The sequence below is a fragment of the Falco cherrug genome, chromosome 6 (assembly GCF_023634085.1).
Source record: "Falco cherrug isolate bFalChe1 chromosome 6, bFalChe1.pri, whole genome shotgun sequence".
NCBI lineage: Eukaryota > Metazoa > Chordata > Aves > Falconiformes > Falconidae > Falco > Falco cherrug.
The window spans coordinates 25,396,512-25,420,105 of record NC_073702.1 but is presented as its reverse complement, the minus strand read 5'-3'; the positions used below and the strand labels follow the sequence as shown (position 1 = coordinate 25,420,105).

Here is a 23,594-nt window from a genome sequence, read left to right as displayed (position 1 = left end):
CTGCCGGCCAGGCCCCTCGCAGGCTGCAGGTCTCGGCTTCTGATGTCGACGTGCTGCTTGTGTAGTCACCAGGATCTCGGTCTTGGCAGTGCGGCACGGCTCGCGTGGCTCCAGCGATGGCAGGGCCCGTACACGGAGCGTGTCAGCCTCCCTGCACCCACACCGAGTGCTGTGCAAAACAGCAGCAGCCACCAGCTTTAAATACAGTAGGATACTGGATGGCCTTTTTTCTCCCCTCTCCGTTTCATCTCGCCATGTTAATTTAGTGGGCCAGGAGTTCAGCTGTGATGTTCAGCCCTTTCAAGGTAGAAGAGACCTGCTGGGGCAGTCTTGGCACAGGGCTGCCCCTGTTCTGCGGCAAGGCGTTGTGCTGGAAAGATGAGGTGAAACTACACCAGGGAGCATGCTGACAGCAAGAGAGGATGGGCAGTTGTGTGCCAGCTCAGATCCATGCCTCAGCTTTGTTTTGTGTACCTCTACAAACATGACCTCTCGGTTGCTTCTGCTGAGACGATGTCACAGCCATCAGAGTTACTAAACTGTCATTACACTAGAAATAATGCACAAGTCTTCAGCTGTGTTCGGGTAATAACACAAGGTATGATAATGCTGGGCTCCATGTATTCTCTGTATAACTGGAAGCACTTTATATTATATATTGTGTTATTATCTAACAAAGAAGGCATTGATAGCACTTCAGCTGAACGCTGATAAAAGAACAAGATGTACTCTAGTTTTGAAAGAAGTGACTTGCATATTGGTTCCAGTGATAGTGCCTGGTTGTGCCTGTGAAGTGAAAGTAAAACCTTGCCTTGACAAAAAAATCCCCACCTTGACATTTCCTTGTTGGCTAATTTAGAAAGGTTCCATGCTTGAGGGAGTCCCACTCAGAGGCAGGCGCTCAGCTCTTCGCAGACACTGTCCAGAGAGGTTAGACGCAGAAGTGCAGGTTCTGCACTGAGATTCCTGAATAACCCTAAGAGCTGTCAACTTCAGGTTGTAGTACCACATTCACTATTACTATGTAACAGTGTGTGTAAAGTTTGCTACTTTAAAAAAATCCAGTAACTTCGGTTTGTAATACCACAGTCACTATTACTATGTAACAGTGTGTGTAAAGTTTGTTACTTAAAAAACCAGTAATGGAGTAATAAAATTCCTCTTGTGAACAAAACCCGGACAATCTAAACCACCTTAGCATCTGCAGAAGGCAGCCCATCATGTTTTCTAATGTTTGTGGACTTTTCCCTAAATTTATGATAGCTAGAAAAGCAGATTGCTTAGTTCCCATTTTTCTCCAAAGTCACTGTTCTTCCCTTGCATGAATTCAAAGAATGGGAAAAACTGCCCAGCTCATACTGATGGCCAGGATTAGTATTTATAGAGATCTGAAATTAACTAAACAACAGCAGTGAGAATCTGATTGAAGAGTGAAATAAAGAAAGATAAGTAATCATCTCAGCAGGCCAGTAGTCCGCATTGAGTTTGTACTGTGAAATCCTTTAGAAGAGAGAGAAAGAATAGGTGGTGTGCAAATGGATCAATATCAGACTGGTCAGAGTGCTAAGGAAGAAATAAAAATGCAATGTGACTACCTGCAGCTTCCCATCTCCATGCTGTTAGTGCTACTGAATAGACCAGGATGCTACGTAAGAGCAATGAGAGAAGGTGTAGAGACATATTTCCTTTCTGACATGCAACTGTGCATTAGGGAAAGGACACCGAGTGTTAAGATCTGTGTGGGCTTCACCCAATCAATAATGTCTGGTATCCAAAGAAGCTGACATGTTTTCAAGAATCACTGTGGAAGATAACTTCTTAAAAGAAGTTATGTAATTACGAAATCATATAATTGATATGGTTCTTACGCCATGCAGACTCAGAATGGGCAGTGTGAAGAAGTGGAAAGAATATGTTAGTCAGGTGTGTTGCAAGAGTATCCCAACAGCAGCAGGACAAGGCCTCATGATGCTATGAATAACATGATTTAATATAATAAGTGGAAGAAACAGAGACAGAAGGCAAGACTTGTCAGGGTCATAGGTAATTAGAATAGGAAGCAAAAATGAGTCTATTACTAGTTCACTTCTCTGAAAGAGGCTTGCATAACCACACCAAAGTTTGGATACCCACACCTGCAGTGGATTGTAGATGAAGGGACTGCCTAGTGACCTACCTACCTAAAAAGTCCGTTTTAAATAGGAAACTCTTGGTTCAGGTCACATCAGATTTTGCTTTAAAAGCTTATGTAGGGAACCACATTATGGTTAAACATGTTTCAAGCTAAATCAAAGAAGATTGAAATGCTTACCTAATGTATACACGCATTAATGTGGGACAAAGTAATCAGCTAACATTTACAGTGAGTTTAAGTGAAAAGGTCCTACAGACACATGCCCTTACTAAAATGATGAGTGTATTTTTTTGTCTACATATATTAAGCCCTATTTTTATTACAGACTGTCTGTTATAAATACAGAAAGACTACCAAGAAAATATGTTAATAAATTAATAAACAATTTTTAGTTGAGGGGTGGGGTGTGGGTAATGACACAGGACTCTTTATAAGCTGAATATGGGGACAGTGAAACACGGCTGAATTTATAGTGCAGTGTGTTGAGAGGAATGATCACCATCAGGCCATGCATGGCTCAGTGACCTCTCTCATTCAACATGGTGCCACCATGTTTCCACCACAACAGGGGGACTTGCTCTCCTCTCTTTTTCCTTAGCTGCTCATTCCCAATACGTCAGCTGTGGTAGCAAAAATGCTTGTGCAAGCTTTGGTTTGGCAAAACCTGACTAATTTGTATGTCTGATCAGCTTATTCTATGGTGGCTATGCAGGGTTACCATGTGCAACTGCGGCATTGATTACCAGTGCTAAATCATTTAAGAAACCCACTTAAAGTCCTATCCATGTATATATTTACGTTTATCTCTGTTCAGATGAGGAGAGCTTTTGTGACTGGACTCTTCAGCTTTGCAGGTGAGAACTAAATGGTTCACTTGTTGGTAAGCCTTTGCACTCATTTTGTGGAACTGTGAGTTACAAAGCCTGAAACCCCTTCTCTGCCCCAGGCTGACTGAAAAACTCCACAAATCCACTAGTGCTACAGCAACCAGAGAGCCAGTACCATGAAGCAAGCACACAGGTATCACTTAGCCTAGTGGTGCTAAATGCCACAATAGTAAAAACACCAGCAGTCACATGAGGAAAGGGATCCATCTCTCCTCCCACTGCACCACAACAGCAAGGAAAAATCAACAACGGAGATGCAGCAGTAAAGGTAGGCAGGGCTGGCTGATTATACGCAGCCTCAGTTTTATCAACTGAGAGAAAAAGCAATCAAAGTGATGTGTATAGTACTCAGTGGACTTAAAAAAAAATATTTTTTTAATTTGAATCTGAGCTCTGCATGTTGATCATGACAGCAGGAGTTACTGTTTAGTCCTTGCATGTAAATTGGATGTATGAATCTGTTCAACCAGAGAATTAATGAGTGTAACAAAAAAGTCTTTTCTTTCCCCATCAGTTACTGCTTGCTGGTTCTTTAGTATGCGTTGCCCAAAGAAGACTAAGTCTAACACGGATTTGTAAACCTGTAAGGAACAAGAAATCCATCTGCTACAGAAAAAGATAATTAAATGAAAAGCTAACCAAGAGCAATAAAATAAAAATATCACAGGCAGGAAGTAGTGAAAAGCCCAAGAGTCTCAGTGGAAACCTTTACAGAGATAATTAATGTAAATAATCTTGATCTGAGAAAATCAGGCATAAGCATTTTGTAAGTAAGAGTAATATGAAGTCTCATTAATATATTGGAAGAAGCAAGAAAAACACAGCAATTATATTCTGATATAACCCTGACCAAACTGTTTCTGCATTCTACCAAGGCCTGTCAAATGCATAAGCTCTTTCTGTTTTGTTTTGCTTTTTAGAGGTGTCATCCAACCGATATGAACAGTAACATTGCAACCATTTGCTGTTTTTGCAATGGAAGGCAAAATTAACGTCAGTGTTCTGCATTCTTGGCATTTTACTAGGCCACCCTTGTAAATCTGAATGCAACACACTATGGCTCTTGGCATCTTGAGGCTGGCTTTGTCGCAATAATGCCCATATTAGAGCTACAAGGAGAACCCAGCAACTGAAAATGCTGTAGCATGTATACATTGGGCTGTTTCTGGTAGCAGTCGTGCCTGTGCCCCCATCTGCTGTAGGTCGACCTCATCGGAAGCTCAGTGAAGGCACCCAGACGTCCTGGCTTTGGTCTCCAGGTACATGACAGTCCTGATATGAGGGTGTGCCACAGCAGCTTGCAGCTGGCAACAGTTTGAACCTTAATCTGCTCGGACAAGGCGGTTCTCATGACTTCACAGGCTGTTGCGGTACAAGGCTCAGCTGGAACGTGCTTACCAGGAGCCCTTGATTTAAACAGTGGGATGAGAATGAGCTCAACGACCTTCTTCAGCTCTAGACTTTTGGATGTACCAAACACGTTGTCTTGGTGCCATCTTCCAGTGACAGTCCCTCCTCGAGTGCTTGTCAAGCCGAGAAGGTCATGCAGGACGGTGCAGGTGGTGTACACCCTCCGTTTTCACACCAGTTGAGGACCAGGCGGCAGCGAGTGCTGCCGCAGGGCAGGGGCCAGTACCCGGGCCGGCGGGGGCAGCTTCGGCCCAGGCCACCCGTGGGGCCTCATTCACCTCTTCACTGAGGCCTTAAACTGCTGAGACCCCATCCATTTCGTGCCCACCCAAGCGCAATCTGATTCGGATGGCTTTTGTGGTGCTTTGGCCTCTCCCGCGGCCCGTAGGGAAGCCCCAGCGCGCCCCGCCTCCCGCGGCGGCACCACGCATGCGCGGGGGGGGCCTGCGGCGGGGGTGTCCGGGCGGCGGTGGCGGCCGGGGGTGGGCCGAGGGCGCGGGTGGCGGCGGGGTTGCGCCGCGCCATGTTGCGGTGGCTGGTGACGGTGCTCAGTCACTCCTGTTTTGTCCCTAAGGGCGACAGCATGTTCTACGCGGTGCGCAAGGGGCGGCAGACGGGCGTGTACCGCACTTGGTGAGGGCCGCGGCCGGGGCAGCGCGGGGAGCCGCCGCCGGGCCGGCCCCGGGCCAGGCTCACCCCCGCCCCTGTATTGCAGGGCGGAGTGCCAGGAGCAGGTGAACAAGTTCCCCTCCGCCAGCTTCAAGAAGTTCGCCACCGAGAAGGACGCCTGGGCCTTCGTACGCGCCGGCCTCCCGGGGCAGCAGCAGCCTGAGCCGGCAGGTAGCTGGGCCGTGTCGGCCTCCCCCGCCGCCTCCTGCCTGCCCGCGCCGCCGGGGCGGGAGGGAGGAGCGGCCTGCGGGGGGGACGGGGGTGCTTCTGTAGGGGCTCGGAGAACGTGCCTTGTGCCCTGCCCGTTTCAAGGGCTGTTACACATGTGTGTCTCTTTCAGTGTGATCTGGGATCACAAATGACTGCTCTATGCTATAATATTTCTCGCAGAGTAGCTTGGGGTGGTGTCAGTTAACAGTATTGCTAGTAGGTGGTAAGAAGTGTCTTCAGAAGCAGTCAGTCCAAATAGATCTTGTATGCAGTTGAACTTTTTATCTTTTTATCTTAATCTTTTGTTTGTTTGTTTGTTTGGAAGGGGCACACGGTTCTCCAGCTGTAGGGCAGGAAAGTGGTAGCCAAAGAGAGGAACCAGAAATAAATACCTTGTGCTGCAATACATGCAAAAGGCCGTATGAACAGTCTACAAACGAAGAACACGCTGCAAAGCGTGTAAAACATGAGGAAATATGCCCAGCACCAACAGTCAGTGAAGATAAATTTTCATATATGGGTGAGGTCTTCCATTATTCCTGTAATTCTGCTCAATTCGTTGCACTCTTTCCATAAGTAAAAACGTGTAGTTATTAGAAAGCTTTTCAGGAGGTTTGTGTATGGCAGCATCAGGCCCAGCATAACGTAGCATCTTCTTAAAATGGGCGTCTGCACCATAATGTATTTGTTCCCATTGTCTTTCTGTGTAATTTCTGTGATTTTATGTGGGTCTGGATTACAGACCATATTTAAATACAGAGATGTAGCTGGGAAGCTTTAAAGCTGGCAGAAGAAGACAGGAACCGTAATGAGAATATGGAACTTGGGGTAGAGGTGCTTCTTGAGGCTGACTAATTTGACACCAGTGAGAGTGTGAACCTGCAGTGGAACTTCAGGTGTTCTTCACTACTATTTTACATGGCTTCTGTAGTTAACTTCTTGAAGGGCTCTCTGGGGATTTTTCCCATTTTTGGGGATTAATCTGCTGGCAAACTTTTTTTTTTTTTTGCTTAAAGAGTGTACATCCTTGAAAGAGTGGTTGAACAGCTACTTTTGGTAATTCTTTTGTAGGTGACTTTGCAGTTGTTTATACAGATGGTTGTTGCTCGGGTAATGGACGTAATAGGGCACGTGCTGGAATAGGTGTCTACTGGGGACCAGGACACCCTTTGTAAGTAGCTGAAAGGTTTGTTTTTTTTCTTTAATACATTATTGTTTATTTCGTGTGTGACTTGTAATACCAGCCTCCTTTTGAATATGAAACCCTGCTGTTGAAACTCATAAAGACAGTGCTATGAGACTAATGAGTTACTGAGGGGAAAAGATAAATCAGCTTCTCTGGGAGCTAAAAATGTGGGGAAAATCAACTGGAAATAATATTTTTAGGGGCTCAAGCTATAATTCAAGTGACGCAGAGAGCTTTAAAATAGGTGTAGGTCTGCACAGAAGACAAATAAAATTGCATACTGATGGCATGTCCAAATTTGCAGGTTGCACTATACTGGTGGAAGTTAGAGCTAGAGTATCTATTCATCCTCCTGTATGAAAAGAAAAGTAGCTCCCTTGCACTTGTTTTTCTGATATGTAGTCATTATACGCCATCCTGAATATCTGGGGTAGCTAATCTAGTATTCATTCCTTGGACACAGAAATACCAGTGAAAGACTTCCTGGACGGCAGACTAATCAAAGAGCAGAAATACATGTGAGTAGTTAATGTTCTAGAATGCTTCTGCATGTTAGACTGTAGTAGCACACTCCTGACTCTTTCAGCTGTGGCCTTCAGAAACCAGTTACGGAGCTGTGAGGGAAGTGCACAAAGCATCAGGGGTTATGACTTGAAACAAATCGTTCTCTTCACGTTTATTGACCTTTATGGGGTTTGAACAAGGTAGTTCACCTTGAGGATTTCCAAATATCATCAGGCCAAGTACAGCTGTTTAAAACAGCCTTGTGTTAGGAAAGCATGGTTCTCAAACCTATATGGTATCCTTTGCGTTGATATATGTGTCTCAGACCTTGGGGTGAGGGCTGCTGAGTAGCAGTTAAGAGGCTTCCATTTGTAAGTGGGGTCAGAGTATCATACTCCTTAGAGAACTATAACAAACAATTCTAGGCTCTCAGGAGTAACTTCTGTTACTTCTGAATTAAACTTCTGTTGGCAGCAGCAGCTTTAGTCTTCCCTTCTTGCCTCATTTAGTTCAGGTATTGCTGCTGTCTTACACTGTGTGTTCGGAGATGAACTGAAATGGGAATTGGTCTGCTTAAAAAGTACAAGTAGTTCATTTTTGTGAGGCATACAGGCAGAGTGATGGTGGTGTGCCAGAGTCAAACTGAAGAGCTTTTCAGCTCTACATCCAGACCCAGCCACTTCTCCCTCTTACTATGTATCATAACACCAAAAAAAGCAAAAACCTTTTAGGCTTTCCAAGCCCTTGGAACTAGTATGAATCTTTCTTGCTCAGAGTTACGGAGAAAATGCCTGAAATTTGGTGTGCAGTTGACAAAAGGCTTTGTTAGAAAATGGGGCAGAGAGCTACTCCTTCAGTACAGGGTTGAGTAGCAGAATGGTTTGGGGTTTTTTGCTGGTGAAGCTGAAGCGGCTAGTTGTTTGCTTGTTTCATTAAGGGGTCATCTGCATGCATAATTTTGGGAACCTCTCTTCTAAAGCACATTGATATTCATTGATGTCAAGATTATACTAATATTCTTTGTTAGTATCAGGTACTTTGCTGGTATTTTAATTGTTTGTGTTCAAAATCCTGTTCTGAACTGTTCTTAAGGCAGCCTGCAAAGCGATAGAGCAAGCTAAGAGTCAAAACATCAGGAAACTAATTATCTACACTGATAGCAAGTTCACTATTAATGGTAAGTTCATGATTTTTGTTTTCCTGATTCTTAAAGACACACTGTATGCTGTTTCAATACAGAAGACCTGCAGAACACACTGAGTCCCGGAGAGAGGAATATAGGAAAGAGAACATCTAACTTCAATACTTGTGACTGCTTGGGGAAAAACTTCAGAATATTACAGGGATCACCTGCTAACTGCATGAAATAGAAGTAGAGACAGAGTGCCTGTTACAGTAAAGGCCGACAGAAGTAGCTACAGGATTTTTGTCTTAAGGCATTCAGTAAGACACAAAGTCTATATAAAATGTTCATATATACTTTGTTAAGGATGTACTCGGGAAGGTACTTGGAAGTTGGTGTAGTAACCCTGTAGGTGTTTTGAATGTACACATGAAGTACATTCAAGTTTCCTTACTTTTTACGTGTAGACTACACTTGAAGCTTTCACGTGCGCAGAGTATGTATTTAAAGTTTCACCTTCATCCGAAGATTTGGAAAATTAATTTTATTCCTTATTAAGACTTAATTTCTGAATAAAACTTCTTCCTCTTTCCCCAAGATCTTCAGGTTTTATTCCCATGATAATTTGGAACTACAGAAGTATGTTTTTTCTTTGTATTCCACATTTTTAGAAAGGGAGTGCATGTGTTTGCTGTTTCCAGATAATTTTTTTAAAAATAATATTAGACAAAAACTTAGTGCAACTCTTGATTGAAAATTAGATGAGTGCTTTCATGCTTTTTTTGTTTGGGGGTAGGGGTGGAATGTGAGTATTGTGTTCTTAGCATAACTTGTAATACTTGAGCACTAACATTGGTAGTAATTATCTGTTTTGTTGCTTGTTATTAATAAAGCAAATAAATGCTTTGTATGTTACAAATCTGTATATCTTTTCCTCCAAATAAGTCATTCTGCATTCCAGAAGCCCCCTGATTTCTGAAAGTGCAGAAGTATGAAAGAAAGAGCATAATTTCTTTTTAACTTCTTCAGGTGGCTCATGTTTAAGACTTGAGTTAAGCAAAACTTACCTGGAAAAACTGATGTCACCTTGAGTAGCAATACCGTAGAAAGGACAGAAGGCTACTGAGTAGGGGCGAGTGACTGCTAGTCAAGGAAGGAGTATGAGCTGTCATTTGCTGCTTGTTTCAAATTGTTAGCTTGCGTGTGCGTGAGAGATGTTCTGTCCAGATGGGAAAAGTATCAAGGACTTGTGCTCTGTCCTCCTGATTCTAGCTCGTAAGTTGAGGAAGGGACAGTAAATGTTATGAAACAACCTAAAGGAATTCTCCATTGCTTCTCCCTAAGGATTATCTCCTAAATCTCTCGTTTGAGTAGCTTATTTTCCCCAAAAGATTTAGATATAGCACTTCCTATAGGTGCAGAATGTGTGTGGTTTTTTGTGTTATTTTTCTTGCTGTTTTTTTATTTTAGTTTTTGATAGAAGCATTCTATCTTTTCTATTCTATTCTTTTTGCTTTGTGGGAGAAAAATGTATACCATCTTGTCTGTTATGAAGGAGAGAAAGTTGCTGTGTGAGATAAAATTCCTGTTAAACCTAAGACTTAAGTATGAGGAAGGAAAAGAAAAATCTGTAGGTGCAATGTCTTAGTCTTTGCTTTTGCTTGCAGTTTGCTCTTGCGTTTTGGGTCACTGAGGTGCAGGATCCACTCTTGCTTAATGGAAGTTATTTTGTGAATGTGTCTAGGAGTTATTTTTTTAAATACCAGAGAAGGATTGCAGTTAAGCATAAATGGATGTGGTTTGGTTTTTAGGAAGTTTTGTGTGCAAGATCAATGATTCTCTACTTGGTTTGGGTCTGTTTGTTATGAAAGCATTAAGGATGTCTTACATTGTTGACACTGGCAAAGATATTAAAAAAATAATAAATCCTTATTTAAGGAGTAATGTAGTAAATTTTCTGGCCAGCAAAGGATGGCCAGAATATTAAATCTTGTTCTGTAGAAATTTGCTTATGTGGTCCTTCTCAGAAGGATTCTGTTCAGTGTGCAGAGGCTGTAAGACAGGTGGCCATCCGTTTTTTCCTGTAGTATGTGTGTCTCCTCAGTTTCTCAAGACAAAGGTGTAGATTTGTTTCTAGCTTACTGTACCATCAGGCAAATCCTTAGCTTCCGTTTATTGAAGTTTATGTCTGTATTTTGCGTGTAATGCTTATATAAGATTGTAGACTTTAAATACCTGTTCAGGAAAACATGGTTGGGTAATTCAAGTAACAATGGAAAAATACAGTTCTTAAAGACAGTAGGGGAGAACCAAACAAGAATATCTTGTGTCTCTGGTTCTTTCCCTGAGACTTTGTATAGAGTTAATGTCTTGTTAAAAGGCTGTTTGCTGCATCTTGATCCGTACTGGCTTCTCTAATAGCATTTTTATGATGATGCTCCCTTTGTGTAGGTATTACGAGCTGGGTTGACAACTGGAAAACAAATGGCTGGAGAACAAGTTCAGGTGGAAGTGTAATAAATAAAGAAGACTTTGAAAGACTTGATAATCTATCAAAAGACATAGAAATTCAGTGGGTAAGCACCGCATTTCTATTCTTAATGACATCTAAAACATGCTTCTTGTAAAAACTTCCATGTATGACCATAATTAAGAATTCGATAAAGCATAGTATTGCCTATCCCCAAGTAAAACTGTAAGTACAGAGAAGTTGCTTGTTTTATTTAAAGCAAGTAAGCAGCATAACCTGGCCTCTTGGAACCAGTGTTTTATTTATTAAAATGCATGTTTATATTCGTTTTCTGTCTCTCGTTACTACTTAAAAAATGCCTGCCATAATTATTTTTAGTTCATGAGTACTGTTAGTAGGTGAAGTTTCTGTTCTTGGAAATCTAACCTGTCTTTTTGAGTCATAGGTGAATTTCTGGATTTGCTTTTCAGAATTCCTTAGGTGCTGGTTTGTTGGTGTAACTTAATCATATAAGTGTCTTTAAACTGGGAAAACTAAGGGAGCATAACCCCAAATAAACTAACTCTAGTTTTCTGTACCTTAACTGTGTTTTTTCCAAGAATACTGGGCACAGAAAAGTCTTTAAAGTACCCGTTTGTAAGTGTTAAATTGTTTTGCTGTCCAGCAAAGAAGTAATACAGCTTCTGTACAAGTATTCCTGGGAAAATTTAGTTTTCTGTAAACTTGAACATCAGTGCTAAACATTGTAGGGGATATCTTCCCTCCTCCCCTCCTTCTAAATTTTACTTTAATTGTGGTATAAGACTTCTGATTATAGAAATAAATCTCTGTACCATTGGCTTTGTGGGTGCTAATAGCATGTTTACTGGGCTTCTGTCTTTACAACACAGAAGACAGGATGATGTAGCTCTTTAATACGCGCTTTTTCTATGGTAAATCTATTGCAGGTATTCTTCCATTCGTGTTCCTTTGTGTTTTCAGAGTTGGCGACTCCAATTTGAAGGCTGACTAGATCTTACATAACTATTCCTTTTTTTTTAAGGAGCAGAAAGTGTAAAAACTGAAAACTAAGACCAAAGTTCAGCTGTCCTTAGAGTATTTTACATAATAATAAAAAAATGTTGCTTTATACACACTTCTTACACCTGGATCTCTTAAACTTCGGAAGATTTTTATTTCAGGAGGAGCAATGTATGCGTATGCTTTTAGTATGGTAATCCTCCTGCTGAGGTGTGGCATCCTCCAAGGGCTGCAGGTGGATGGCTATCTGCTCCAGGCTGCAGGGGAATCTCTGCTCTGGTGCCTGGAGCACCTCCTGCCCTCCTTCTGCACTGACCTGGGGGGCTGCAGGGCTGTTGCTCTCACATGCTCAAATTCACTCCTGCTGTGCAGCATTTTTACCCTTTCTTAAATACAATACCACAGAGCTTTGCTGATAGGCTCAGCTGTGTCCTGCAGCAGGTACACTGGAGCTGGCTGTCTCTGATGTGGGGGCAGCCCCTGGTGTTCTCTTACAGAGGCTATCCCTACAGCCCCCCACCTGGTACTAAAATCTTGCTGGGTAAACCTAATAGTCTCGCACACATCTCACGCTTGTCCCCCTCAGATGTTGTCAGATAGCAAGCTTCATTTTCTTTCTCTCCTTCCTCCCACACACTCGTCCACCATTACTTCTGACAAGGATGGGCTTAGGATTGAAGGTGTTTTCAGTTCCTAACTGGAGGATGGACAGGGCTGAAAATAGAGAGGTTCTTTTCAGTTTCTGTATCCTAAGTGAGTGCTGTAATCACCAAGGCTGTTAATGGCATAGAGGTCTCTGGCTTTCCGGGAAAAGATTAACTTCATTTGAGCACTGAATGCAGATAGTTTTTTCCCTCTTTTCTGAAAGTGGGAACCTTGAGTTGGAGCTGTTGTCTGCATGTCTTAAAGGCTAGCCTAGGTTAGGTGGACCTTATCCAGTTTACTGCTTCCCATAAAGATGATTTTCACAATTTGGCAAGACTTTCCTAGAGTAAGGGAGTCTGTGAACGTTCCTGGAAGGAACAGGTAAGGACTAAATGTGAGGAGGGGGCCTCCAAGGAGGGGGTGCTGCACTACTGTGAATGAAAGGGTATTGTGTGATCAAATTTCATGTGTGTACTTTTTTCTTGACGTTTTTTATTATTACTATTTTTTTCATCTCTAATACTGCTATACCTTTGTCCTAACAGATGCATGTTCCTGGTCATGCTGGCTTCCACGGAAATGAAGAAGCTGATAGACTAGCAAGAGAAGGAGCTAGTAAATAAAGTCCTGACATACTGGGACTAGAGATTGTTGCAGCAGGAGGAAAAGAACTAATATCACAAAGTTGGACTTTGAACTATACTTCTTTCTGGCCTGAAGTGTTAAATATACCAAATTCTGGGAGAAAAAAAACCCACATTTTTTTCTATAGTTTTACAGTCGAGTCAATATTTAGTTGATGGTATCAAGTGTTTGGTTTTTCTCATCTTGCTGAAGGGCTGCAGTCAGTGTTTTTAGCTGTCTTCTAGATTCAGCATAAAGACAGACATCTGAAGAAGTAATATTAAATCTTTATCCTGAGTGTTCTGTATCTTACTTTTAGTGAAATAAATTATATATATTTTTTTTTTTTGTACAGAGGTATATATTAGCAGCCCAGAGTGGGTGGAGGCAGGGGGACTTTGGGGTGGTTGGTTTGGCAAGAGGTCGGTGACCTGACACGGAGGTGTTCATTAATATGCTTTGTGTTCTGGTACTAGCAATAACTGCTGTACAGATGGGCTTGTGACACTCACCTGTGCCTCACAGTATCATCGGTTACAACATCCAGAGATTTCTTTGTAATGTTGCTTACTTTATAAGGTAGCATAAACAAACTAAAAATCCAGATCACAAGAAATCTTGAACAATTAATTTTTACTGATCTCCTCTCTATCTGCTTAATGTCCAAGCTTTTTGTTTGTGGCTTCCTGTTTCCATTAAGTAACATGTTTTTATGCATACTGGTTCTCATTAGCATTGTTGGTTCCTCTTCAGTGTTGTCCCAAAGGTAGTTTTATCTGAAATGGAACAAGATCTCCAGATCTTCTGGATGTCAAGTGTATGACTTCATTTTTTCCCGTCAATGATGAGATTAACGGAATGACTAATGTGCACTTGAGTTAGAGAGCAATTACCAGTAATCAACATAGTTTTATTTTCTATGTATGTATACGGGAGGAGCAAACGGGTTTGGTACATTGTCAACTTTTGTAAGGTACCCTCACCACTGGATAGTAGAACTTAAGCTAGAAGGCACTGATTATTTTTATTTTAAAAAAATTTGTGCAAAGGAGTATGCAGCATGATAGAGCGGCTGAAGCTTGAGTCCTTAACAGTTCTCATGCGTTATAACCTCTTTACTGTGGCGAAGTAAGAGGTTTTTAATGTATTTAGTCACGTGAATAGCTATGGAATGAGGAAACTAGCGAGCTATTGGTTAATAGACAAGTGAGGTTTTTTTTCAGTCATCCAAAACTGCACAGTGAAGCTTGTCTGGGGTGAGGTAGTGCACTGATCAGTTTGCCTTCTGCTTCGTTTGTATGTGTGCACAGTGTCACCCATTTTGTTTATTTTAGAAGTTTACCTTGAAGGAAAACATCCCATCCCTGATCAGATCTCTAGTTGAGGCAGAACAGTGTGGCAAATAATGTACTGAAGAGGTGACATCTAATAATGTTACCTATTGTACGTGTCCAGTTAAACATGTAGATCCTACTAACTATATGGAAATCTGTATTTTTTTGAAGCAGCAGCTTTGGAAAAAGGCGTGGATAATGGTGAGTAAATCATAACATCAGTGAATTTAAGTAGATTTACTACCTGAAACTACTAGGTAGATTGTAATAGGGAGTCTTAATAGGGAAGAGTTTTATTTTCATTTGATACCAATGTTTAACATTCTTACTCTGGAAATTCAGGATAAAAGAGGAAAGTTGTGAGGTTAAGGCTGATTAAAGGATGGAAAGCAAGTACTGTTTCTCAATGGGACTTGGCAGGGGCTTGAGGACCCACAGAGGGTGTTGGCGGTTCAAGTCATTCTTTTCAGGGAACTGAAACTTCAGGAGGCTATTGGCGTTCAGCAGCCGTGACACTCACTGGGTAGGCATTGAACTTCTGGCTGGATTTGGATGTGCTTCTAAAAATGTGGACAAATACCAGCATTAGACCAGCTTACCTGTAATGTTACAGGACTTGCAATTACATGCTGCCCGGAATTGTAACCAGTAGTGCTTATACATGAGTACTGTGCATTAAAGGGATCTGGTACCATTTCTGAGAATCTGGGATAGAGTGGTTAAGGATTTTGGTATGTGTAAAACTGTTCAGGAAGAAAAATATTGAAAGAGAGGTTGTTGGGTTTTTTCTTGGTTGTTTCTCAGTCATTACATCACGTTTAGCTGATAAGCCAATGGTTTATTTACCATATAGAACAGTAAAACTGTAGAATCTCAGAACTGCGGAGGCTGGAGGGAATACTGGAGGGAATGCTGGAGTGCATCTTCTCCACCCCAGCTCGGGATGCGAGGATCTCTGTATGGAGACAACACGCGCGCTCAGGACAGGGTGCCTTACTGCTTTCGTGTCCCCCCCGGCCCAGTTCCTCTTTGTTTGTACGGGCGCTGGGGTGGCGGTGCGGCGCTGGGGCTCGGACAAGCTGAAGCAGCCCGGGCGGGGCGCGCGGGGCGGGCAGGCGGCTGCCCCTGGCCTGCGGTAACCGGGCTGGGGGGGGCGGGGAGCCGCGGGGCCCCGAGCGAGAGCGGGGCCCGCTGCCGGTTGCCGGTCGCGCCCCTTCAAGGCTCGCCGTGGGGTGGCGGTGCGGGGCCGCCTCGCTCCCTGCCCCGGCCCCTCCGCCCGCCGGGGCGGGCCGCTCCCTCCCGCCCGGCCCGCCATGGTGCAGGCCTGGTACATGGACGAGTCCCCGGAGGACCAGCGGGCGCCTCACCGGCTGCGGCCCAACCGCGCCGTCAGCCTGGAGCAGCTGCGCCGCCTCGGCGTCGTCTACCGCAAAGTGCGTGAGAGGGGGCGGGAAGGCGGCCCGGCGCTGGCGGGGGCCGTGCGGGGCCCGCGGGCGGTGGCGCCTCAGGCCGGCCCCGGCAGCCGGCGGGACCGGGAGAGCCTTTAGCAGGGCGGCGGGGCCGGCCGGTCGGTGCCCGCGGCGGGGCCGGCCGCAGGAGCGGTGCCGGCTGGGGAGGGCCGGGCGCACGCTCGGGTGCCGCCGCTGGTGGGCCGGGGCCCCTAGGGCGGCCGGCTCGGCTGTCCCCGCGGCCGCCTGCCCTCCGACGGGCCTGGCAGCTGGGGTTCGCCCCCTTGGCGTCCCGAATGCGCCTGAAGCGGTTGTGGCTGAACGCTTTTTTAAAAATTTTTTCACCACCCCCACCTTCCCCCCCGCCTGTGTTTCAGTTGGACGCTGATAACTATGAGAGTGATCCCTGTCTGAAAGAGATTCGGAGAGCAGAAAATTACTCTTGGATGGATATAATAACCATACATAAAGACAGGCTTCCCAATTATGAGGAAAAGGTATGTGAGCTTTCGCTTTCCCCGAGGATTTGTGTGCTGGAGCTTGCCGCTAGAGTGTGCGGCCGGCTTCCTCACACCTGCACGCCCTGGGCAGGGTGCAGGCGTGGGATTTCCAGGGGTAAAATACAGCCTGTACTGAAGTCCTTTACATAAAGAAAGCAGTTTTGGTATTATTTTAAAAATAGCAGAGGCCTTTTGCTTCTGTTAGATTGCCTTCAAAGGTTTTAAGAATAGCTTCCATCCCTGCGTCATTTCAAAACTAAGTTTCTTACCAGCAGAGCCCTGCCAGTACTGACCTGTCCTCGGAGAGCCTCCTGGGGTGAAGGCAGGTGGCTGCCAGCTGGGCATGGGCTTTGAAGGCTGAAACATCCTAATGGCTGTTTGCAAAATACGTCTTTTCGAAATGAATGTTAACCTGGTGGAATCAGAGGGATACGTTCCCTGTGCAAGAAGACTTTTTTTACCTTGGGAAGCTGGTGCTTTGGCTGTTTCGTAAGAGCCGAATGTGAGTGGTGCCAGGCTGTCAGATGAACCTCCTAGAAGGAACTTTCTCCTTCCGGCCTCCAAGTGCTGGCATGCTGCTCTGACCTGACAACAACAACCCAGTGACACTGCCGTATTTTCATTAAATTTGCATGCATCAGCTTGTTTTAAGCTCATGGTGTTAATACCAGTTTTAAATTGATGAGAAGGTGAATTAGGTAGTGGCTCAGGTTGCCTGGGTAGGCTCTACCTGATGCAAAGGCAGGCCGTTACAGAGAGGGCATATGGACTTGTGCTCGCCTTGCCATGCTGGATCAGTACAGGCTGAGGGACACCAGCGCTGGTGTGGCTGAACAGCATCCAGACCTGAGCAGGTAATGGTACCTGGCATTGCACTGCTCTCTGTGCGCTAACATGGTCAGCTCTCTGTTAACTGAACCTTTAAAGCATGTTTTGTTCTGTGCTGTGAAATGAACAAAGCATTCACCATTCCAGGAAAAATGAGAATGTTGCTGCTGCTGCCCTGGGAGAGAGTCTGGAGCTGGGGCTCACTCTGGGGGCAGGCGTGACATCCTGCTTACATCAGATTGCCGTAGATGGGCCGTGTTTGTCAATAACTGCATTTTCTCATACAGTTGTAGTCGCCTGTGCAGCTAATTCAGCCTTACAACAGTGTAAAAGAGGGGGGATAATCTGTAGCTCTGTTTGCATTTTTTTTTCATGTCAGGAAAATAACAGGCACAAAATGGTCAAACTGAACAACCGCAAGGACCAAATCCTGCGGTGGAAAGCTTTATCCACCTCTCTCTCAAACGGATGTAAGCATTACTGTTATTCAGAGACTGGTTATGTGCAGCTATAGCTGCTGTTTCTTGTCAGTGAAATTCTTGTCTTCCAAAGGCAATGTGGCAGCCTGCTTCGAAGTGTCCTGAGACAGGGTCTGGCTGGCTGGATTGGCCGTTTTAACCACGTTGGTCTCATCTGTTAGTTAAATCGCTGCGCAGCTACCCTGTGAAAGCCTTTGTCTGCTTTACCACGTATTTCTACCAGACCTCTTTGCAGTTTTTCTGTGTTCAGTAGTTTTAAGATACGCTTGCTATTCCTAGATAAAAACATTTTATGAAGAACATTTACACCTAGACGATGAAATTCGCTACATCTTAGATGGATCTGGCTATTTTGATGTTCGAGATAAGGATGACAAATGGATCCGGATTTTCATGGAAAAAGGAGACATGATAACCCTCCCTGCTGGCATCTATCACCGATTTACACTGGATGAGAACGTATGTTGTTACAGATTACCGTAAATTTTGATGACAAATCCATGTGAGTGTATAGCACACTACTAACTACATGCCCAGAGACTTGCAGTTCATTAGCAAAATATATTAAATATGAAGCAGGAATATGAAAAATACTAAATAATTCACAGCATCTGAACCTTTCATCTCCAGGTCACAAATCCATATTCCTCTCGTCAGCTGTGACTGCAAGTCATTACCACGTGATAGCTGTAGCATATCTTATGTGACAGCAGCATGAGAGCCAAGCCCTGCGGCTGTCCCTCCCACAATGGCCCCTGCTGTTAGTTGAGGTAGAGATGGTGCAGACAGATCCTTCTGTGTTGCCTTGTTGTGTATCTTGTGTATGTTGTGGCACAGACAGAGCATACCTGTGTCCAGCAGTGGCATTTTTCGGAAGTGCTAAATTCACCTTCAGGGAAAGAAGGATTTAGGGGTCCAGAGCCACTACTTGCAGCTAGTGTGTGCTAGGCTGGATGCTGGCTTCACAGGAGCTGACCTGCTTTCAGAGGGGGTTCTTGGCAAAGGGACTGTGAGGTTGGCACATGTGGTCCTGATCTGTGTCTTTCCTTGTGGGCTTTTATAAATACATTTGTAACCTCAGCATTACCCCTGGAAAATGGGGAAATGTGTGCTGCCTCCTGTGTGGCAAAATCCCATCTCTGACGTAGACATGAGAACGGTATAATTTTGAATCAGCTGTCTAGATAACAGTTATCATATATGTAAAAAAGGGAGATACTGCTTTGGTGAAAAACCTGACTTCTCACGTCTGCATTTTGAGATCCACAGTGAATCATCTACAATTATTAGTTTAAGGCATTGTCTTTACACAGACAAAAAACGTCAGGGGTTGTAGGCTGAATCCACAAGAAGTCTTAAATGTTCATCCACTTCAGGAATTTTAGTCTAGAAGTAATTCTTCAAAAGTAAATTCTTGAGCTGCTTCTAGACCCTTGCATTTTGCAGCTAAGTTCTTTGGGTACCTAACTCAATTCTTGACGTTGCTGAGCGCCTGGGTGCAAGATAAGCACTTAGCATTGTTTACAAAATAGGTAGGGTCTAAATCTCTAGCGCAGTGGACAGGAGTGGAGAGTTCCCCGTAATTCGGTGGCTGGAGCACTTCCGCAGGACATAAAATCCCATTTTCTGCTGCCACAGCTGTACCTCATACCTGGTATACTTTTGGTTAGCGGGTGGCAGGGGCTGTTGCTTTTCCCGTTGGAATCTGGAGACTTTTCACTTCCTGTAGCATTAATTCTTGGCTAGTTTATCCACCCTCCATTCAGTTTTTATGGCTTTCACTTTGAAGCTTCTGTTCTTCCTCAAAAGCATTGTGTAGCCACCTTGGGTATTCTGATTGCTGTTGTTTAACTAAGCAAGTAGGATTTAGATGCTGCATTGCTCAGTATGGCACTGGGGATCCAGTACAAAAGATTTGCATGAGACAGGATTTTTTTTGTTTCTTTGAAAAAGGGAAAAATACTGTCTCTGCCTGACCTGGAGGCACTGGTTATGGCACAATATGTCACTGCGTAGGTGCAAAATATCCCACTGCAGTGGCTGGGAAGTAGGAACAACAGCACAGCAGTGTAGTTTTCTGGAACACATGAGGCTTTCAGTCCATCTTGAAATGGTTTGAAAAATTTCTGCAGAAATACAAATGAAACATTAACTTCAGAATCAAGATTCCGTGGAAAGGATCTCTAAATTACTTGTCACTTCTTGTTCTTTGGCAGAATTACGTGAAGGCAATGAGACTATTCGTTGGAGAACCCGTCTGGACAGCATACAACAGGCCAGCTGATGACTTTCCTGCTCGGAAACAGTATATGAAGTTTTTAGCTGAAGAAGCACAGTAATGGTGTCCTAAGACCTGACAAGTGGAACACCCTGAAGGCCTGTCAAAATAAATGTGATGGGTGGCTTTTCACCGATAGACGACTTCTTTTTACATATGCAATTGGAATCACAGAGTCATAGGAAAATTTAAGTTGAAAGCTCATTTGAAGGTCATGTAGTCCAACCCCCTGCAAAGTACCAGGACAACTTTAAAGCCAGGCCAAGTTGCTCAAGTCCTTGCCTTGAGGTTTGGAAACTCCGCTGGTGGAGGTTCCACTGGGCACCTGTTCCAGCACTTAGCTGATGTCATGGGCAAGGATTTGTGTCTGGCTCTGTCTTCTCCACAGTCCCTTCTCTAGTGGGAACCTAGTACGTCTCCTCTCAGCCTTCTGTTCTCCAGGCTAGACAAACCAGTGCCCTTAGCTGGGCTCTGTTCTGTTAAGCAAGATGTTCAGCACATTTTGTCCTGGTGTTGAACTGCGGAGTGTTACTTATAACCACCTGACAGCTAGACTTGAACCATTGACTGTTCTGAGCCCAATGGTCCAGAAGTTTTTTGCCCATCTTGTAGTTCACACACTCAGTTCGGCTACAAGGCTACTTACTGTGGGACACACTATTGAAAGCCTCGCTGCGGTCAAGGTGAAAAACATCTGCTGTTTCCCTTCTGCCAGTGCCAGTCATTGTCACTTGGTTGGCAGTCAGGATGGTCAGGGAGAACGTGCCTTTGGTAAATCAGTGTTGACTGGTTGCTCCCCATCACCTGGTGTTTCATGTGCCTGGAACAGCTTGCGTAACAGCTTACTCTGTACTTCTCCTGGGGACTGAAGTGAGGCTGACCAGCCTGTAGTTTCCCAGATCTTCCTGCCTTTTTGAAGGTGGCAGTATCATTTGCCTTTTTCTGCTCAAAAAGGTTTTCTTGATCTCTGTGACCTTTCAAAGATGCCAACAGCCTTGCAGCGACATTAGCTAGTTGCATTTACAGTTGCTCAGGAATCCATTTTCTAACCTTTATTTCCTTGATATTTCTGGCAGGTAGAATTGGGAGAGGTGGGCTACATGAATATTCATTCTGCTCTGAATCCATGCTAATGAACTATGTAGGATTCTGTTTTTAATTCAAGAAAATAAACCCTGCTTCAGTCTTGTCTAAAAATGTTCATAAGATAAATTTGCATAATCGGCATTTTAGTATGCAGCTTCCCAAGTTCTGCCCTGGTACATAAAGCTGTGGGTTTCTCTCAGTAAAATACAGCAATTTGCTCTTGTGATTTATTAATAAAATTACTTTGACTTGTGTGGTTTTTTCCCTTGTGCTGACATTAAGGACACATTGAACAGCAGTGTTACTGTAGTTGTCAGTCAGCTTTTGTTCCTTGTGCTGCTACTGGTTTGTTCTGTAACGTGGGACAAATAATTAACTGTGTGCCTCAGTTTCTTTAGCTATGGGATGGAGAAGAGCAGACTTAGACGCTCTGATCCAGTTTTCAGTAAATGCCTTGAGGATATGCAGGAGATGTAGCCCCTCAGCAATGGGCTCCGAAGCGTTTTGGTAGGAATTTGCTCTTTACAATGGCAAATTGTGTCAGCTGGGCAGATACACTTACTGCTTGCTCCAGCTGTCAGTGGATGATGAGAGCACGGGCTCTGCTGGCTGCAGCCTGCGCGCTGATTTCAGCCACATACAATACAAGCTCCTGCCTTGCAGTTTCCCAAATAAACGCAGCTCTAGAAAGGAGTAGCAACTTGGGCTTGCATGAATTTTCCTGATGTAGCAGACGGTAGATAATTGAACTTTCCCACTGTTCTTCCCTGGCAGCCCTTCTTCAGCAGGCAATGTTTTCCTCACTTCGCAGCAGCATTACTTTTAACTATTTCTAGGTGCTTTATTTTTTTAAGTGCTTCTGAAAACAAAGTTGCCATTTTGACGCGAGATTGTGCTGGCTTTTATCTTAAAAGTCGGAAAGAGTGAGTAAAAAGGCAAGCGTTTCCTGCCGTAGGGTCTTGGGTTGCAAGCTAGGTGAGATGCAGGGACACAGCTGACCCTTCTGCCAGTTCTGCCAGTGGGGGCTGAGTTTGTGGGAGGGGGTACAGACACAACTTACCCTTGCAAAAGCAGGCCCACCCAGCGCTCCGTTCAGCCTGTACTGGCTTTTGTACCTCCTGGAAAATCAGTGCTACTGGCAAATGGAGCTTAACTATAGCCAGGCACACGGCACACATCGGCCAGGCTTGCACGGATGCTGTGCTGTGCCGTGCCATGTGCCTCTTCAGTTCAGGGATTTGTGTGCCCCTTGTCTGGAAGGAGCACTTGAGTGTCCTCCGGCACAGCGTGCTGTGCTGGGGCATCCTGGTCCCAGGAGAAACTTGGGGGATTTTTTAAGGTACAGCTGCAGGAATAAGTAACAGTTACAGCCTTTGGCACGTTTTATTCCTTTGACTTACATGATACAGAAAATTGTGTTTCCAAATGTAAATTAAAATGACTGCTTTCTCCTAGTGCTGGTATCAGTCCCTGATATCCAGGCTAATTAATCCTCTTCCTGCTTTTGTTTTCTCCTTTTTTTTAACAAAGTCAACAGGAGATCGTTCATACCCCTGATGGGCCTTTCCATTTTGATCTCTCTCTTTGCAAAAGGAGGGGTGGAGGCAGCAGCGTGGGCTCTCAGGAACTCCCATTTACAGCACAGGCATCCCATAACAGACTGGGGGAGCAACTGGGAAGCGAGAGCAGGTAATGAATGCACTCTTATTGGGAGAGATTTAGAGAGATTTAGAGTTTGGAGGCAGTAATGAGGGATGGACAGTAAAATGCCTGCCCGCGGCAATTGCTTTCAACAGCTTGCTGATGTAGGATGTGACCTGGGAAGCAGGACTGAACCACCTTGTTTTGTTGCCTCTCTGGAGGAATATATACACCCGGTACAGCTCCCATCTCCTGGCTGTCACGAATAACACATGATCACCCCGCTAAAGATCGTTCATCATTTTCATAGCACAATGCATTCTGCTGCTGAGAGGTGGTGGGGGCTGTGGGGGTCTTACTGTCAACACTTCTGAGACCGTGCCCTTTAGTGCTATAGGTGTCTTTGAAAGGGTGAAAGCTTTGCTCTCTGGAAGTGTTTTTTGTCAGATAGAAAAAAAAAAGCATTTGGAGCTGGTATAAAGATTCCACACCTGTGAAGAGATTACATGGGAGATTACACTGTGAGGAAACAGCTGGGCAGAAAAAAACGTTAATATTAATAGGAAACACTCCAGAGAGTGGAGAGAAGGGAGGGAGAACATGCCGTTCTTTCAGAAGAAAAATGCAGTTTCTTTTCATGGCAATTTTTTGTGTTTGTTTTTTTCTTTTCTCCCCCGCCCCTGCACATATCTAAAAGTGCAAAGTGAAATTGATTTTTGGTCCAAAAACGTGAGTCTGTTTCACTGCAGCTAGTGGAAAATCTGGGTGCATTGATGTAGTATGAAAATTTATGTAAGTGGTTCCAGCAACATCACATTGGCAGCATTACCTCAGCAAGGGGAATATTTCAAATCCTCCAGGATTAGAGTTTAAAAAAAAAAAAAGGTAGAAGAAATGGTACTTGAACTGAGGGGTTTGAAGATGGCTTTTTTGGTACCTGTGTATTATTTTCCACTTCAAACCAAACTTTTCCCAAATGGCATATACCCCATTTTCTCATGAGCACCTTGAAAGAGCTGCTCTGTGAGCGGACTCAAAGCGAACTGTGGATGGCCAGTGGGGTTTTTAATAAAAAATTAGGTGGGCAAACAGGTGGCTGCAAAATCTGTGATGCTGCC

At 44.2% G+C, this 23,594-nt stretch overlaps 2 protein-coding genes across 3 annotated transcripts; both read left to right on the top strand.

Moving 5' to 3' along the window:
- The first annotated feature begins 4,879 nt into the window (after nt 1-4,879).
- Nucleotides 4,880-13,229, top strand: RNASEH1 (ribonuclease H1). 2 transcript variants are annotated; one of them, XM_055713867.1, is made up of 8 exons: nt 4,883-5,064; nt 5,147-5,271; nt 5,636-5,830; nt 6,382-6,481; nt 6,960-7,014; nt 8,093-8,177; nt 10,575-10,699; nt 12,804-13,229. In XM_055713867.1, the coding sequence occupies exons 1-8, from the start codon at nt 4,955-4,957 to the stop codon at nt 12,879-12,881; spliced, it is 873 nt and encodes a 290-aa protein (XP_055569842.1). In that variant the 5' UTR covers nt 4,883-4,954; the 3' UTR covers nt 12,882-13,229. The 2 variants fall into 2 exon arrangements, with proteins under 2 accessions (XP_055569843.1, XP_055569842.1); XM_055713868.1 differs by lacking the exon at nt 5,636-5,830 and having other exon boundaries at nt 4,880-5,064.
- A 2,222-nt stretch (nt 13,230-15,451) lies between these two features.
- On the top strand, nt 15,452-21,088 carry ADI1 (acireductone dioxygenase 1). The gene is made up of 4 exons (XM_055713869.1): nt 15,452-15,649; nt 16,042-16,161; nt 17,751-17,930; nt 19,688-21,088. Exons 1-4 carry the CDS (start codon nt 15,530-15,532, stop codon nt 19,808-19,810), a joined length of 543 nt encoding a protein of 180 aa, XP_055569844.1. The 5' UTR covers nt 15,452-15,529; the 3' UTR covers nt 19,811-21,088.
- The last annotated feature ends 2,506 nt before the right edge of the window (nt 21,089-23,594 follow it).

What these genes read in the sequence shown, in the direction of transcription:
- RNASEH1 (XM_055713867.1), top strand. Translation starts at nt 4,955, where the DNA reads ATGTTGCGGTGGCTGGTGACGGTGCTCAGTCACTCCTGTTTTGTCCCT. An exon ending in GCAGCAGCCTGAGCCGGCAG is followed by an intron (nt 5,272 to 5,635) that starts GTAGCTGGGCCG and finishes TTTGTTTGGAAG; the next exon opens with GGGCACACGGTTCTCCAGCT. An exon ending in TAGCAAGTTCACTATTAATG is followed by an intron (nt 8,178 to 10,574) that starts GTAAGTTCATGA and finishes CCCTTTGTGTAG; the next exon opens with GTATTACGAGCTGGGTTGAC.
- ADI1 (XM_055713869.1), top strand. Translation starts at nt 15,530, where the DNA reads ATGGTGCAGGCCTGGTACATGGACGAGTCCCCGGAGGACCAGCGGGCG. An exon ending in TTCCCAATTATGAGGAAAAG is followed by an intron (nt 16,162 to 17,750) that starts GTATGTGAGCTT and finishes TGCTATTCCTAG; the next exon opens with ATAAAAACATTTTATGAAGA. An exon ending in GATTTACACTGGATGAGAAC is followed by an intron (nt 17,931 to 19,687) that starts GTATGTTGTTAC and finishes GTTCTTTGGCAG; the next exon opens with AATTACGTGAAGGCAATGAG.